This window comes from Solanum verrucosum, unplaced genomic scaffold (assembly GCF_900185275.1).
Source record: "Solanum verrucosum unplaced genomic scaffold, falcon-dt-bn FXZP01000009.1, whole genome shotgun sequence".
Lineage (NCBI taxonomy): Eukaryota > Viridiplantae > Streptophyta > Magnoliopsida > Solanales > Solanaceae > Solanum > Solanum verrucosum.
The window spans coordinates 5373141-5390835 of NW_026020231.1; the positions used below are offsets into that span (position 1 = coordinate 5373141).

At 33.0% G+C, this 17695-nt stretch overlaps 2 protein-coding genes across 2 annotated transcripts; both read right to left on the reverse strand.

Annotated features, from left to right (window-relative positions):
- Positions 1 to 122: 122 nt before the first annotated feature.
- LOC125832144 (BRAP2 RING ZnF UBP domain-containing protein 2) lies at positions 123 to 6744 on the reverse strand. The gene is made up of 12 exons (XM_049511293.1): positions 6461 to 6744; positions 5660 to 5775; positions 5462 to 5570; positions 5225 to 5339; positions 4500 to 4597; positions 3573 to 3679; positions 2168 to 2417; positions 1980 to 2033; positions 1660 to 1809; positions 1456 to 1520; positions 597 to 651; positions 123 to 495 (listed from the first exon to the last, which is right to left on the reverse strand). The coding sequence occupies exons 1-12, from the start codon at positions 6605 to 6607 to the stop codon at positions 463 to 465; spliced, it is 1299 nt and encodes a 432-aa protein (XP_049367250.1). The 5' UTR covers positions 6608 to 6744; the 3' UTR covers positions 123 to 462.
- A 997-nt stretch (positions 6745 to 7741) lies between these two features.
- Positions 7742 to 12656, reverse strand: LOC125832145 (uncharacterized). The gene is made up of 7 exons (XM_049511294.1): positions 12002 to 12656; positions 10334 to 10469; positions 9967 to 10048; positions 9135 to 9310; positions 8714 to 8851; positions 8471 to 8610; positions 7742 to 8284 (listed from the first exon to the last, which is right to left on the reverse strand). Exons 1-7 carry the CDS (start codon positions 12117 to 12119, stop codon positions 8004 to 8006), a joined length of 1071 nt encoding a protein of 356 aa, XP_049367251.1. The 5' UTR covers positions 12120 to 12656; the 3' UTR covers positions 7742 to 8003.
- Positions 12657 to 17695: the final 5039 nt, after the last annotated feature.

The following is a 17695-nucleotide window of genomic DNA, read 5'->3' on the forward strand; positions in this document are numbered from 1 at the left end:
TTTTTCTCGAGGAAAAAGAAGTTAAGAAAATGTGTGTCAAGAATCTTTGTTCATCCCCATTATAATCCTTGAACTAATTGGCGTGTGAACTTCAATCTTGCAACTACTTTCCCACTAAAAGTAATTTCACATTGCAGTATTATGATTTATCTATTGTTTGCAATAAAGTTTATAGTTGTTTGAAGCACTGTCAAAACAATTTACACAAGGTTACTCTACAGACTATTAATATTGTACTGTGGAGGAGGAAAAATGTATTTTCACTTTTGCACTTTGATCAATACTGGTGTAAAATCCCGGGCTGCTTTCCCTCGACACTCTGACTTCGAGGTCTCTTTGTCACTGCGCTTTGCAGAGGCATCTACACTCCAGGTAGGCTGTCAATCCGATGGAATTGTTTGATATTAAAGGTTATCTCGTCCTTCATTTCATCATTTGCTATGCCATCCCTTTAAATGCATTCTATGTTTCGATGGATTCCATCAAAGTCGCAATCTGCAGCTCAAACATAAGAGCAATCACATTTACGCATAGACAACAACTAAAGTATGCAACTCCAGTTGACGGATTCCAATTGATAGGCGATATCAACTTACCTGTTCCTCCAATTCGGATATCTCCTCATCCTTCATTTTCTGCGCCTTCTTCTCCCTGAAAGTTAGATGTTAGAAGACCAAATAGGAAATTACATGACAAAATTGGGAAGTAATTTAGCAGTTCTGGATGAATGCACATGAAGTTGGTCTGAAGTACTTGATCATTCATTACATGAACAACACTAACTCACAAGAAAAAAGAAAAAAAAATCTGCCTTATGCTGAGTCCAGCATTTCCTCATAAGAAACTACAATGCATAGAGTATATCAACTTTGCAAGAAAACCAAACCAATCTAGAATTTTGCACTAGCGGCATATTCTTTCCTCTTAGAACCAGATCTTTGAGAAGCAGTTATCACAAAGCAACAAAAACAAGTTCCCAAACCAATACGTATTTGAAAGAAGCAATTCTAAATTTATTAGAAGCCTTGTTTAATGGCAAGAGGTGAATTTTTTTAAAAGATAACAATATATACCTATGCGGGATTTGGAACCATGAGAGAATATGATTATCTGATAAGAAAGAGAAACTCCCAGTGTGTCCTGGAGTTTATTTCTTACTATATATATGACGTGACGTTGCTACTTCATATGCTAGTCAGAGAAGTTACAGTGACTGGATCCTTTTAACAATCATTATGAAGCACAACATGCAAAAAGAAAGTTGATGTTAATTGGTACAAAATCGCAGTTCTTGTGATCCACCTATGTGGGAATTGTGAAAATACTAGCAGTTGTGTAGAAAATAAAAGAACAAACATTTGAAGAAAAGCGGGTTGATGGGTGAAAGAGTTCTGGCAGATATATTTCCTGCCATTGCCTCAGAAGAGGACACATGACAACAAGGAAAGATAATACCTTTCTTCAATTTCCAATATCTTGGCTTCCCATATCTCCTTGTTTCTCGTAAGATTGTCATTGATCTAGAGGTTCAAAGCCAAAAGATTCAGGTTTAAAATCCGCAAAAATCAAATGGTGTAAAAAGGAAATGTGGACTAAATAGTGATAAACTGGTAACAGCTTAGAGATCAATAAAGATTAATAGACTTCAACAGTACTCACATCATCATGGAATTTCTTCTCTTCAACGTATTTGTCCAAACGAACTTTTAACTTCATTAACCTTGGATTCTGGCATAGAGCTTTCTCAACAGCTTCCTTAGTTTCCCTTTCAATTTCTTCTTCAACATCTTGCAATAAGGACTCAAAGTACTATGATCAAAAGCAGAAGCTATTAATAAAGTAAATAGAATGTAGTTGTTCTAAACTATTAATCAGTATCTCTACATTCAGATGAGTAACCAGACTCGAAAGTATTTGTGACATTCAGATCAATAAACAAGGGAAAACTTATACTCTAGTTAAAAAGTAAAAAGGTTAACCATTTTTTGATCCTCCAGTTGGGAAGTCAAGAGATCATTGTACTCGTTCACAATCTGCAGTAACAAAATTTGAAGATTAGCGAGGATTCCAAGTTAGGTAGAAGAATGACCAAAGCAATCCAAAATTAAGCATTTGACTAGACGAAAAAGTGTACACAAGAAAGAAATACAAATTAAGAAAGACGTACAGCTTCAACTTTGCTGTTTAAAATAGTCTCGCTGAATCCAGGATCTGTACCACACTCGCAGCTGCAGCAGCCATCACTATCATGATGACCATGGTGGTTGAGCTCAACCAGCTTCCCATCAGTTTTAGACTGAATCAAACGGTGAACATAGTTATCCCCTGCATAGTCCCAGACACGCCGTGTTTCCAATTCAAGTGCATAGCAATGTTGTGTCTCCTTCCAGTGCCTTGTAGCATGAGCCTCTTTGTATCTATAGAAAAATCAGCATGAAGAACATTCATTGCCAAAACCTATACTTATTTGGCAGTCAAAAAGATGATCTTGTCTTTTAGGTCTTCAAAATTATTTATATAGCTCGACCAAGCATTTTCTCTCTTGAATTCTTTATTATGTATATTTTTTTTATGACAAGGGAAACCCCCAGCCGCTACCCTTTCGGTGCGCACAAGGTAAAAACCCCATAGGAGAGGTAACCCGCACTAGGCAAGTCCGGTACGACGAGCTCGATCCAGAAGGCAAACCCCTTGCTTTCGTTGGCAAGGGGTTTCGAACTTGAGACCTCCAACATGGAAGTTCCAAGCCAAAACCACTGGAACTTGAGACCTCCAACATGTATATAGAAATTGAGTTTTAGTTTTCATTAAAAATATTTTGCAAGTTATCATTTAAAACTCATTTAAAGAATAAATAGCTAATATTTTACGAATTTGTTATAAAATCTACCTCCATTTTTAATAATTACTCCATATTTTTGTATTACTTGCATGAGTATATGCTTACAAATTTTTCACCCTCTTTTATCCTCAATCGCGTAATAAATTTTCTAGTTTTAATTGCTATTTATTAAAATTACTGATACAAATAAAGTATTTAATTCTATCTTTTTTATTCCGCTCAGTTTTTTAATTATTCAATGTAATAATTTATATGCTTGATTACTACTTTTGTTTCTTTTGGAAATAACCTCTCTGCCTCCTCGAGATAGTGTTAAGGTCTGCGTACAATCTACCCTCCCAGACCCCACCTAGTGGGATTTCATTGGGTATGTTGTTGTTGATTACTACTTTTGTTTTCTTCACTTTGAAAGTGAGATGTTTCCCTTGAGGAAAAAAAAGAGAAATGTATTTATGATATAGGTAAGTCCATAACATTAGATTTTAGAAACGAGAAAAACATCGTGATATTTAAAACGCAAAAGAAAAGAGAGTATGTTGATAATATAGAGGGTATATATACTTTAAATACTCAATAAGGGGAGAAATGTCTACTGTTCAAACTTGGAGGAGTTCGATTCTTAAAGGAATGTTGGGGATGTAAACAATTTTCACTCGCAAAGTTATTTTGGTATAAGAAGATCAAACTTCAAATAGAATTGGTCAAATAACAAGAGAGATAGTATTATTACCTTCCACACCCAACAAAACCACAAATAACACACATCCATAGATTTTCTGGTGATTGACAGATAGAACATGTTGAGTTTCCAGGCTGCTGCTGGCAATATCGGCATACCTGAGAGAATTTGTTTTAGTTGAGTCAGCTAATTTCTTTTAATACTTCAGTCTTCAAATGAAATACATATTTTCTAACTAATGCTGGTATATGATGTCTAAAAACCAGCTTAACTGAAGGGAAAAAAAATCTTCCCTCACTGTTAATCAAGTGACATGACCCTATTTATACTGTTTTCGGCGATTGGATGTATACGTTTTCTCAAGTATATGAGATTTTTCTTCACTAAGCATCAGGGTTATATACATTCATCAAACAGTCTAACTTAACCTGATTATCTGACTGCTAATTTACCAAATAACTTTCGGATAAGCAAGTTATCAAAACTTGCAATAGAACCAAAACTCTTGGAACTTTAAAACCTTGTAGTGCCAATTTAATCAAAATTCAACCCTATATTATTAGCCACACCTGATTCAAAGTTCATCATTAAGTAAAGAGAAAGAAACTACATATGTTGAAAATTATTGATATCAGATATAGTGGGGAAATGTTGAAAATCATTCTCTAAGCCAAAAGCTATCTGAATTCTGAAGAAGCACCAACGGGTGTACCTAGTAGTCAATGACGTGGGTGAAAAACTTGGAGGCGGGGTTCAAATATCAACAACAACAACAAAAAAGCTAGGTTATTTTGTCCCATCTGCCTAAGCCTTGGAGGGCAGCGTTACCCAATACCTGTGCAAGTGGAAGATAGCCGGTACCAGCGAAATAGTCTTGGTGTATGCAAACTTTCCCAAACACCATCGTTATCAAACAAAAAGTTATATGAAGAATATATCAAACATATGGTGGAAAGATAAAAGTACGGTATTACTTACGGGGCATGAAGAATCTGTCCATTTTGAAATACATGAACAATGAAAGGAATGATTACAAATGGTTGTGAGAATTCCACTTGTATCCTGGTCCAGTCTCTCTGTAAAATGCACAGGAATTAAGATACATATGAGTGGAAACCCATTTTTTTTAATTTCGTAAGATACATAAAAAAAATCACCTAGTGTTCTTGTCTCTATTGGGATTTGAACCCGAGATCTCATGATTATCAATCCACTTCATTGACCACAAGGTCACACCCTTGGGTGCTCAAAAAACTAAAATAAAATAGAACTCTTAAAAACATTCCTCATTGATACTAGTCTTTTATCCTTGCTCTAGTGGAGAACTCAATGATGACCTAGTATTAGAACTCTTAAAACCTACTAGAACTCTATATTTAACTAAAAAGATACAATAAACCCAAAAAGAAAAACTTATCTCTAAGATCATACTAACCAGCTATATGATAAAGAAAGCTAATATGATATTCTCATGGCCTTAATCACTACATGCTGTAATTGATAGCAAATGGTAAACTTTTACATTTATATGTTAAAATGGAAGTTACAAACATTTTGGATTGAAAATGAATGAAGATGGAAATCTCTAACATTTTGGAGCGAATCACACTTTAGATGTGCTCAGTGGTTGAATAAGTAAGCTCCAAGATGAAGGCATTTCCAAAATAGAATAAAGCATTTTGAAACTAGATTAGGTAAAATACCAAGACAAACAGGACAGAACGGTTGCTCTGTAGAGCTTGCAGGTAATGACTGTGTGTGCTCAATTGAACCGGTGTAATGAACATCAGCAGCAAATAACACATTGCACGTCTCTTCCTGCAAGCAAAGAAACAATAAAAAAGAACGGAATATGAAAAGAAGCTGTCAAGCTGGTAATTGATGTTATGAGATGCCTATAATTGATGCCACAGCAAGAGAGAACTTTTGAGCAACAATACCTCAAGAGATGAAAATCTTCTACCACTAAAATGCTTGTGAAAAGTATCTGCAGCTTTCTGCTCATCAAACCTGATCAATATACTGTAACAATCTTCCATACCATCATTCCTAGAGGAGCACACATAAGATACCAAAGTTCAGAAGGAATCAAAAGTAACCAGCTAAACAATTACCTCATAAATTCTAGGAGAGAGTACCTGACAATTCGCATTTCCAACATATGTTGAACAAATGAACCACAAAACTGACAAAAGTCCGAATATGTCATGTGATTCGGAACACATAGAACACAGAGGAGAGGCTTTCTTTCCACCTAGAGACAATAGCAATGACACTAGATAAGTTGTTGGCCTTCATTTCTAAAGGATCAACATGGATGGTGGGGATTCATATAGTCAATCCTAAGGCGTTTTTGTAGTTTTATCTCTCACAGATATTGACCATCAGTTAATTACAAAACATAGACCTATTATTGATCTACAGTTTTGAAAAATAATATAAGATCAAAATGATGTATACTAAGGGCAACAAGAATATTCAAAGTTCAATAGATACTAGAATTTGAATGTATAGTCAAAATGTTGCTGAATTGGAGCCTTAGAGCATGAAAAGCTATTAGGTTTATCTGCTTGTGTTCTATTTTCTTACTAACATGTCCAAGTGCCGTAATCAAACAAGTCTCTCATGATTCAAGTTGGTTTGGAAGTATAGAATTATCAACAGAATTGTTAATTCAGTATCTTCAGCACCACATACATATAGTAAAGCAAAGCTGCGGTCATCTTCCACAGTAATTCTCACATATACTAAAAGGCAACATAATTGTAGGTTTCATTATCAGATGAAGCGCAAAAGAGAATAAATACGAATCAGGTATTGCAACAACCAGAAACTAGTCGGATATATGAATGTAAATATCCTTTGAATTCAGATGGAAGAAAACCTAATCAAACAATCAAGCAAAGAATTGAAGGATTGGAATCGGAATGCTTACTTACAGGTAAGTGAGATGATGAATAAGAAGCAACATCGTTGGAGAAGAGATGCATGACGCCTCTGGTTTCTTCGATGCGAGGGTTTCCAGAAGAAAAATGGAACACCTGAGTCAAATTAGACATGGACGTTGAAGAATCGCCAGAACCCATCACGATTTTCCTCCTATCGTCACGTTACTTGTTGAAATTGATTCGGACACTCAATTTCTCTTTTCTGTGAGACGGACGATCAATTTTGAGGTGTCAATATATTATAAATAGGTCGTTTGGTTGGGGATGGGAAAGAGTTTTACGTGTATTAAATAGTACGCAATATGTGGTTACTTCCTTCGGTACAAAATAAATGAATTTTGGGTTGTGCTACACCCGTTAATTTGGCAATATTATCATTATTTTCAAAATTAGACATTAACTTTTTTTTTTTAAATGTAAAATAGTTGAAAATTCCATTTAAAAGGAAGTAATTTTTTTGGGGGAAATAATTTAATACAACTTTTAACTTTATAAAATTCATTCATTTTGAACCATAAAAAAGATCGATAATTCATAGAGGGAGTACTTGTTTAGTTGATTTATGTAAAACTTAAACACAGTGATTGGCTATTAGTTTAATGATAAATTCTTTACACTATTATGAAATTAATAATTCTCTCATATAAAAAGGGAGTCATCTCACGATTATAATTTTTATAACAACAAACTCCGAATATTTTATACATTATTGGAGATCTTCTAGAATTTAGAAATTACTCATAGGAGAAATTATTATATCGGCACGGCTGATTCTTATTCCATTCGTTAAGCAAAAATGCAGCGACAGACCACGTTGTGCTTCCTTGTTAATGTTACCCAGTGTTAGATTTTCTAATTATTCTCGCCGGAGTTTATGCTGTGATTTACTATCCCTAATTATGCATTTTGCACATATTTATCATTGTATCGAACTACAAAATATATTGGCATTCCTCTAAACAGGTTCATTTACAGAAAGTGGTCGTTCAACATAAATCATAATCATCAAACAGGCTGGATATCAACACATCCCTTAGTTCCATTTAAGATATGATTTTAACTAAAAGCAGCCCCATGACTTGCATAAGTTATCGTGATCCTAAGGTCGACCAACGACATTAAAAGATCCAACACATTCTCAAAAAACTAAGGTACCAAATCAGCGGCCACAGAGCTAAAATTTTCAAAACTCAGTACTATTTCATTGAATTTAAGCCTTGTTACAGAGTTTACTTTTTCATACTATTAAGGCACTAGGTTTGCCACTATTCTGGTTTGGACATCCTACTGGTTTGTAAAAGCAATTGCAAATCCAAGGACAACATGAACCTGAGAAGAGAGCTAGGTACTTCTCTCAGTTCTACAGAGAAAACTACTCCAAAGACTATATAACTGATGATTATGATCTCGGGCAAGCAAAGAATACCCAGCACTCTCACAAGCTTAAGTCTTATTTCATAAGCAAAAACCTCCGAAGTCAAGCCAGTTACAGCTTTCCAAAAGGAGAAACCATACAAAACCCTTAAATTCCTAATCAGGCATCAACTACCTTCTGCTCCACACCATCGACCTGTGTCTCTTCCATCTTCTTTGTTTCTGAAACAGCCAACTCGTCAATCTTTTGGGTCACCTCGCTTATACCATCATTGGCATTTGCAGTAGTAGACCCGTTTGCTGTGGAGTTGTCCTCAATCTGACCAAGAGGGCCCAGCTGCCATATTCTAATAGTCCCATCTTCAGATCCTGAGGCATAGGATTCACCTCCTGGAGAGAACCGCAAACAGTGCACAGGACCATGGTGTCCCTTGTTGCATCCTATGTTGTACAAGAATAGAATATATCGTGTGGTTAAAGCTTGGACCTACTTTAACGAAAATAGAAGCATAAACCCCTACTTAAGTCAAGAAAACGCAAATACCAGAAAAAGGAACACATAAACAAAGAGGCATTGATCAGAGTAACTAGAATTTCTAAATATTTACAGAGCCCCACACAACTTACCAATTTCCTCTCCAGTGTGAAAATCAAAGACATGAACCCACATATCTTCTCCTCCGGCAATGAACCTATTACCGAACTTTGGTTCCAGGGAAGCAGATTCAACTTTGCAAGGCAAGTCGTGACTCTTCACCAATCCAAAGCTGCTTGTAAAGAAATAAGTTAAAATGCAATGTAAACTGTGGCAAGATTCTTTATTTAAAGCATTTATGTGCGTGCCATTGAAGTATGAAAAAAAATACATACTGGTTAGCATCCCAAAACTTGACAGAGGAACCATCAGCAGTTGTTATGTAACGACCATCCTGACTTACTTCAGCACTGGTTACAGGAAACTTAGTTTCAAGGATTTGAACAACTTTGCCGCTCCTCACGTCCCATAACCTAGTTTACAACAATTAAATCAAAACCAATTTAAGATAGTGAACAGTGTCTGGGGAGTGAAAGTCCATACGGATATATGAACCACATGTATGGCCATTGTATCAAGTATCCAATAATATTTAGCAAAGTATTGTACATTACTTGGTTAAGTTTATGGTTGATTAGTAGATCAATGAATTGCAAAGTCTAAGTGACCATGAGCACTAGCCACATCACTAATGCAACCAGCAAGAAAAAAATGAACAAAATATACAACTAGATTCAGCAGACTTTGAAAGCCTACCTCAATCCACCAGCATCTCCAGAGGAACTCAAAATAGTTTGATCACTGTGCAGCCAAGCAACTGTCCTTACTGAACCAGGAGAGCTGTCAATTTCCCTTGGAGGTGCATCAGGTCGATTTAAATCAAATATCCGAAGAATTTTTTCAAAACCACCAGTGAGTAGCAGATTTGTATCCTGCTAAGTCATCACACAATAGTTCATACAAATTAGCTGAATGTAAAGGTTAACAAATGGAAAAGATTAATATGGATTGAAGTCCCTTTGACATTTTGTACCAATTAAGAGAGGGGAAAAAAAGAGAGAACCAAAAAGGAAAAGAAAGAAAGTTCCCGTCAAATAGGATTGACTAGAGAATTTAACTCAAAGCCTGAAACAATGTAAATTAGTTTTAATAATGAAAGATGTTTGCCTTTCAATAGCAGTAGCCTCTCATGACTCAGCAATAATTGAAATTGGCATTCTCTGCTCTTAGTTTTTCAACCTACACAAGGGATTTTACATAAGCACCCAAGAGTGTTGCCTACTAGTCAATGAAGTGTGATTTCTGCCAATATACATAAGCCTTGATGGGCATATACATTCACAGTATTCTATTGTTTTATGAAGGTATTTCAACATTAAGGCATCAAGGAGATGCAAAGTTATAAAAGAACAAAGTGCATTTGTTAGCCCCTTTATAGTGTGTCAAACAAAGACCAAAAAATGGTCAGTGCAACAGTATTCTATTAAATCAATATTATAACTTGGTTACTACAACTTAAGTGAAGATATAAAGAGCTCTAAAGAGCTCTAACCTGAAGGAACTTTAATAGAAGTAAAGCAGGAGGTACCTCTGAAAAGGCACATGCTCGAACTATGTGCTTGTGGTCAAATGAGTGTAATACATCCCCAGTCAATGCATCCCACAATTTCCTGAAAACAACCAACACAAATCACAATATAGAAAGGTAAAAAAGGACAATGTTGAGCCATGGAAAATTCTTAAAAAAGGATGACAAAGATTCTACCGTATTCTATAAGAGATTATTTTAATAAATCTATGTATATAAAATGACATGCAAGGTTGACCAATAATAGACATGCCACAAAAGTACTTCTTTTGTTCTACATCACTTATTTATAGACAGATGTCACCATAATAATATCACTTAAATGCTACTTTTCAAAGTACTGAAGTGAAGCCGCTAGATAACATACGCGCTGAAATCAGCAGATGCAGATGCAGCACGAAGAGCATGTTTATCCAAACAACAACTCCACACGGCTCCTTTATGCCCTTCAAATGTTCCAATCCAATCTCCAGTCTCTCCATTTCTCAGCATTGGTGTAGAATCTTACAAGATGGAAACAATTTAGAAATTATGAACAGGTAACAACATGAAAATTTATTGCAGAAAATGAACAAATACAACATTAAAACTTATTGCAGCAAATAAACAAATACAACATGAAAACTTATAGCAGCAAATGAACAAATACAACAACTACTACACCCAAGTCCCAAACAAGTTGTGTAGGCTACATAAATCCTCATTGACCATGTTTCTCCATTTAAATTCATCTCGAGCCAACATTATACAAAAATAAAAATAAAAAAAAGTAGTAAAAGTTCTATATATTATCTACTTGCATAAAAAACTTTGATATGTCCAACTCCTATAAAGCATAGGACAGAGAATCTAAAGTAACTATATATATTAACATGACTGAAACATATTCCAGGACTAATTGGTATTGCCTATACAAATCTATTTCTTAATTGTGCATTATCTTTCACCAAGTCTGCTTGGCAAAAAAACAAAAAGCATTAAATCAACAAATTCAGAAGAAAAAGAACTGGGATTTTTTGACGATGGTGTGATACACTAAAGAACGTCTTAGTTTATATCATTTTCTGCTTTACCAGGCTCCTGCGATATGGTGGTGAAAAATCTGAGGCAAATGAGATTTTACCCATCTTTCTGGCCACCGTAGAGAATTAGGTGAGAACAGTTAGCATACGTGTGATGACATGCCTGAACACCGACAACATAGTAAGAAAATCTCAATGGCTACTGACAACAAAGATCCCAAGTGCCGCAGCATGCCAATCATTCTATTTACCACCAATTATGGCATCTGGTGAAAACACTAGGCATACCTAATACTTAAGATGATGATATATGCCCACACCTACCATGGAATGCATTGAGCTTGGTAATATATTTGATCGAATTGAATGCAGATAAAATAATTAAGGTTTACTTTAACAAGGTTTGATAACATCTGCACATAAATGAAGTATGCATTTCACATCAATGCCTTACACTATATAAAATACAGAAACACTTCCCAATTGTCTTCCTCAATTCTATGAGGATAGAAATCCCTTCACATTGAAAAATAATCTTCTTTGGCTTTCTTAAATTGCTGCCACTCAGTATTTTCCACAATCTCTAAGCAAATGCATGAAATCCTAAAGTTCAACAGCAAAACCTACAATTGAAACTACAATGCTAATCTATTTGCTCAAAAATACATTAAAACGCACAAAACCAATGGTAAACTATAGTAAATGTTACCACCACAGTACCAAGAATATCTCACATAATTAAGGTTGTGCAACTAGCTCATAAAGATCAAATGCTATAAATGGGGAGGAGTGGGGGTTCTAAGGATGTAAATACCATAAACAATCTAAAGGAATTTTTGAGAAGTAATTAGCACAATCTTAAATACTGGAGCAGGAGTTAGCAAAAGAAAGTTCCATAATTTAGAATGTACTAGATCATTCTTGACAATCGGAATGCAACACACTCAACACTTAAATCGATTATCAAAATTATCAAAAAGGCATAAAATTAATCATCGGTAAAAAAAAATTACCCTTGCTGGCACTGATGAGGAAGAATCCATCAGGAGTGATTGGACTGTAGGACAGATCAACAACAGGACGAGAATGCCCATGACAAACAAGCGGTGCCACAACTTTCTTCTTATCCATTGCTGCCAATTCTAATTAAATCAATTCACAAAGATTATGATATCTACGAGAAACCCAACCCAGCGCCGATATAATAGAATCGAAATTGATCAAAAAAAAAAAAGGTCCCCAAATGAAAGAAAGTGACAATTGACCGATGAACAAAAAATTCAAGCACAATTGCTTTTCCCGAGTTGTGAGATCAAAGAAACATAGAATTAAAACATAAATTTGAAAAGATCTACAAAATCACAATCAGATATATATGTATGTATAGATAGATGGGGAACTGGCGCGACTGTAAAAGGTGGGAAACCCTAATTTTGAGATTTGATGTTTCTTTGATGGATCCACACCTTTCTAACCCTATCAACTCATATAAGAAGCCCTAAGGATAGATCACAACTCCGAATTATTACCAAATTAAGAAACAAAATATATAGAAAAAAACTAATACAAAAACCACAGAAAAAGAAAAAATAAAAATATACTGAAACTATAGGGCTTGGCGCAGGGAAGACAATGCGGAAACAAGATGTAATATAGTCACATCACACCCCACCCCCAACCCCACCTACCCACCTCCTAGTGTCTAGTGTATAGTTTTATATACATTAATCTTGATTTTTAATCTTAATTTACCACTCGAATATAGTAAATTAATATGATTTAAAGTAATTGGGTAAGAAATACACGTCTTATTTATTTTATTCTCATAAGTTATTTGTTGAGAAAGTTTCGTTAAATCAGGTATGTAATGAGTTGGAGGTTTATTCGAAATTTAGTTACATTACTTGGAGGATCCAGGTTGATGACGAGTTATTGAGCTTCTAGGGTTTGGGATTAGTTAGTTTTGCTAGTTCATTCATTTCAGTTACATGGTAATGTAACAGATTAACAGGACATAGGAGACATTGAATCTGCACTGATATTTTTTTCTCGAAATTCTTCTTTCTTAATCTATTCCAAGTCTTGTACTATTTCCGTTTCTACATATCTATAGAGCTTTGGAGTTACTGTACAATTTTTCACTTTCAGCCTTTTCTGTTATTAGCTTAGGTGTTACTGTTTAAATTTCACATTTTCAGTTATTTTCGTTATTAGCTTCGGAGCTACTGTTCAAGTTTTCAATTTTCAGTTATATATTTTCTTTATTAGCTTAGCTTATATTCCAATTTAGTTATCAATATAACGGTAAATAGAAAAAATAAACAATTCTCTATCTCATCTCTTCTTCCCAATTTCTTATTATCAATCTATTTCAAATCTTCTATTTTGTTTTTATGTTTTTGTAGATCTAGGTTTGGGAATAGTTAGTTTTGCTAGTTCATTCATTTCAGTGATATGGTAATGTAACAGATTAATAAGGCAGAGGAGACATCGAATTCGCACTGATATCTTTTTTCCGAAATTCTTCTCATTCTTCCTAAAGTTTTCTTTCTTAATCTATTCCAAATATTGTATCATCTACTTCCGTTTCTATAGATCTATCGAGCTTAGGAGTTACTGTTCAATTTTTCACTTTTAGTTTTTCCTGTTATTAGCTTAGGTGTTACTATTTAAATTTCACATTTTCAGTTATTTTCGTTATTAGCTTTGGAGCTACTATTCAAGTTTCCAATTTTCAGTTATTTTTCGTTTTTAGCTTAGCTTATATTCCAATTCAGTTTTCAATATAACGGTAAACAGAAAAAGATGAACAATACCCTATCACATCTCTTCTTCCCAAATTCTAATTATCAATCTATTTCAAATCTTCTATTTTGTTTTTGTAAATCTAGGGTTTGGGAATAGTTAGTTTTGCTAGTTCATTCATTTCGGTGATATGGTAATGTAACAGATTAATAGGGCAAAGGAGACATCGAATTCGCACTGATATATTTTTTTCGAAATTCTTCTCATTCTTCCTAAATTCTTCTTTCTTAATCTATTCCAAATCTTGTACGTATCATCTACTTCCGTTCTATAGATCTATCGAGCTTAGGAGTTACTGTTCAATTTTTCACTTTTAGTTTTTCCTGTTATTAGCTTAGGTGTTACTGTTTAAATTTCACATTTTCAGTTATTTTGTTATTAGCTTTGGAGCTACTGTTCAAGTTTCCAATTTCCAGTTATTAGCTTAGCTTATACTCCAATTCAGTAATCAATATAACGGTAAATTAAAAAAATGAACAATACTCGACAAACTAACAGAGGTGAGAAAACTCTACTTTTTTATGCAGATCTATTGAGTGAATAATCAACTAGTCAATTTTTTCATTTTCGGTTATTTTTGTTATTAGCTTCTAAGCTATTGTTCGACTTTTTTGTTATGAGCTTAGAAGTTAATGTTCGACTTTCTCACTTTTAGTTATTTCGTTATTAGCTTAGCTTGTATTTTAATTTAGTTATCAGTTAATTGAAAATTGTTCTGAAAATACTTGTTATTCAAATTTGTTTTGCGATCATTACACTTTTTCTTTCTATTTTATTTTAAACTAAATATGTTATTCTTAAGATCACTAGATTAAGATAATATTCTAGACTTTTGATGCATTACATATCTTTTTAGTTTAGGATTATAAAATTTTAAAGCTCTCCTTGTTTTTATAAATTTCATGTTCAATTAAATTTTAAAAAAAACAAATAAAAATAGATGTATTAATTTAGAATTACTTTTAAATAATAGAAATTCGATACACTCTAATAAAGTTGTTGCACTTGTAACCTAAAATCCATCACTTATCGAAAGTTGTGAAATGATTATACATTTTATTTCGTATATGTGTTTGTATGACAATGACTTTGTCATAGAACGTATATGTTCCATATGTATATTTGAATTGTATATGTGTCAGATAATATATATATATGAATGTGTATATACATTTAATGAATATGTGATTTACATATACAAATATATAAATACACTTCAACATAGTTATGTATATATATAGTAATCAGTCATAATTATGTATATGTATAAATAATAACAAAAAATATACAAATTGCTATATATAATTAGGGTTAAAACAAAAAATTTGAGACTCTTTAGATTTGTCCCGATCTAATAAATCAGAAACAACCTCATCAGTTGTTCTTGATCCTCCATCATCCATTTTTTTAAAAAAAAATTGAAAATAGGAAGACTAATGACATATTTCTGTTCAAAATAAAACAAAAAAAAAAATCATATACAAATCGATAAAAACATATTGAGCAATAATTTTTTTTAATTATAAGCTAGAAAATGCCTTAAATTTAGTACATGATGAAGGAATCTTACTGAGAGGATAAGAGAGCAGGCAATAAGTAAGAATACAGAAGAAATTGCAGCACATATATATGAACCGTTAGATCAAATGCGATTGAATCGAATCCGACGACGATAATCAGAGAATCATCGCCGGAGCATATACGTTACAAGGGAGAAAGTACATTTTGGAATTCAAATTTAAAGTATATGAGTGATTATAGAGAATTAGAGAGAGGAGATAACATTAGATTTGTATAAATTAGTGTACAAATAAGTTAAGGGTTTTTATTCCTAATTAGGTATACAAACCGGCGATAGGTCCCCTATTTAAAAGCAAATCATATTAAACTATAATCACCCACAATAATTAAGTGAAATTATACTCTCGTTGAATAATAACTTAGTAATATTTGCCAATTCACGTAATTTTCTCAAAACTTTATGGAGTTTGTACTTTGGGCTTTCATGAACAAGTATTCTATATATGGGCCTGGGCCTTAGTTTAACCTTTTGGGGAGTTTCATAAGCAAATACATATATTGATACAAATATCCTTTGTTGGCAACTTTTGTTCATAACTTTATGAAATAGCTAGTATTTTGGAGTTTCAAAGTTTCATAAGTAAAATTTCATACATAATTTGTTGATTTTGGCCGTAAAATTTGAAATAATCATTTCCCGTTTTTATTTATGCGTCATCATTTTAGGTTTTACGTCTCTTAAGAAATTAGGTAAATTTACTATTATACTCTTATTTAGTGTTCTTTTGAAGTCAAGTTTTAAATAAATGAGCATGAATTAATTTATTTTGATTAATTAATTTGACCTATGAGCATGAATTAATTATTTAGTTTTCCTATGTTGGTCAAATTTATACTTTCAAGGCTAATAATTCTCAAGGGTAAAATGGAAAGCATAGTGTCATTTATGCATTGGTTTTGTGAAATGACAAGTATTAAGGAACATCCATTTTTAGTAATGACGTCATATAAATAGGAATGGAGGAAGTATATTTTAGTTATAAGAACTGAAAAGTGGCTATTTGTAAATTTTATCCCATATAGTTTCATAATGTATTATACTATATTGATTTGATGAATATAACATTTGGATAGATTAGATGATTGTATCGATCGTTTCACGTCATTACCTAACGCCACACATAAACAATATAAGGAATAAACTTTTATATATATGACTTATTATTAAAAGGTAGGTAAAAAGAATAAAATATGATTAATACTAAATAACAAGCAAAGTCAAAATGAGAAGAAAAAAAAAGTAGCAATGTGACCATATCAAATAAGTCATTAAAATTTTATTATTACGTAACGATGAATTTAATAATATGATATAATAAAATTTAAGTAACAATCAAAACTGACAATATATTTGGAACAATATGATACAATACAATAGGTAACAACAATATTTAAATTTGCCTCGGTTAGAACATGTACTAGAATTTTAAACAACACTAACTAATCCTCTATTCAATGTTATGTTTTCTTCTTGAATTTAAAATTTTATTATACAAACCAAAATACACCAACAACACTATTTTGATATCATTATATCAATTTCTCAAATTTTTAAGTAAGATTTTATCATTTAATTTTATATTATGTTTTTCAGTGAAAATTTACATTATTAACATTCTTACTTCTAAATATATGCCTACATCTTACCTTCCTCAAACTCCACTTGTGAAATTACATTGAATATGTTATACGTCAACTGAAAAAAATACAATAAGACCTCTTTATAAAATTTGGCTTTAGACCGACGAGTCCGTTTTCGTTCGTCATAACTCAATTCTCGTCTTCATCAATAATGATAAATAACATGAACAAGAGGAAGCAAATGCTTGTGCCTTCCTAACCATAACTACTGGAGAATAATATGTAGAACTAATATTCCCATCCACACCAATTAGTCATCCAATTATTTGATTGGCAAAATAGAGAACAAGTATCAAACCTTAGAGTCTCTTAAAATAATATAATAAAAAACCTTAATAGTCTCGAACAAAAATCAACAGGTCCCTTCAAAATTAATTTGTTTTTTGACTTACAGTTGAAAAAGGGAAATGGTCCCCAATCGATAATATTCAAGTTGCTCACATTTTGATTCTCTTGTTATTTCATTTATATATTTGGAATTTGATTTAATTCACTGATAGCACAGTCCCTGCCTGTAAAAGTTTTACATATTAGAAGATAAACATTTGTGTCGCGTTAATATTTCCTTCTCTTTGCGAAAATTGAAGATGGAAATAAATCCAATTGAGTGCTGCCCAATAGGGCGGACCAATCTATTAGGCTGCACGGATATTCGTTAACTTAAAAATTTTTTTATATAT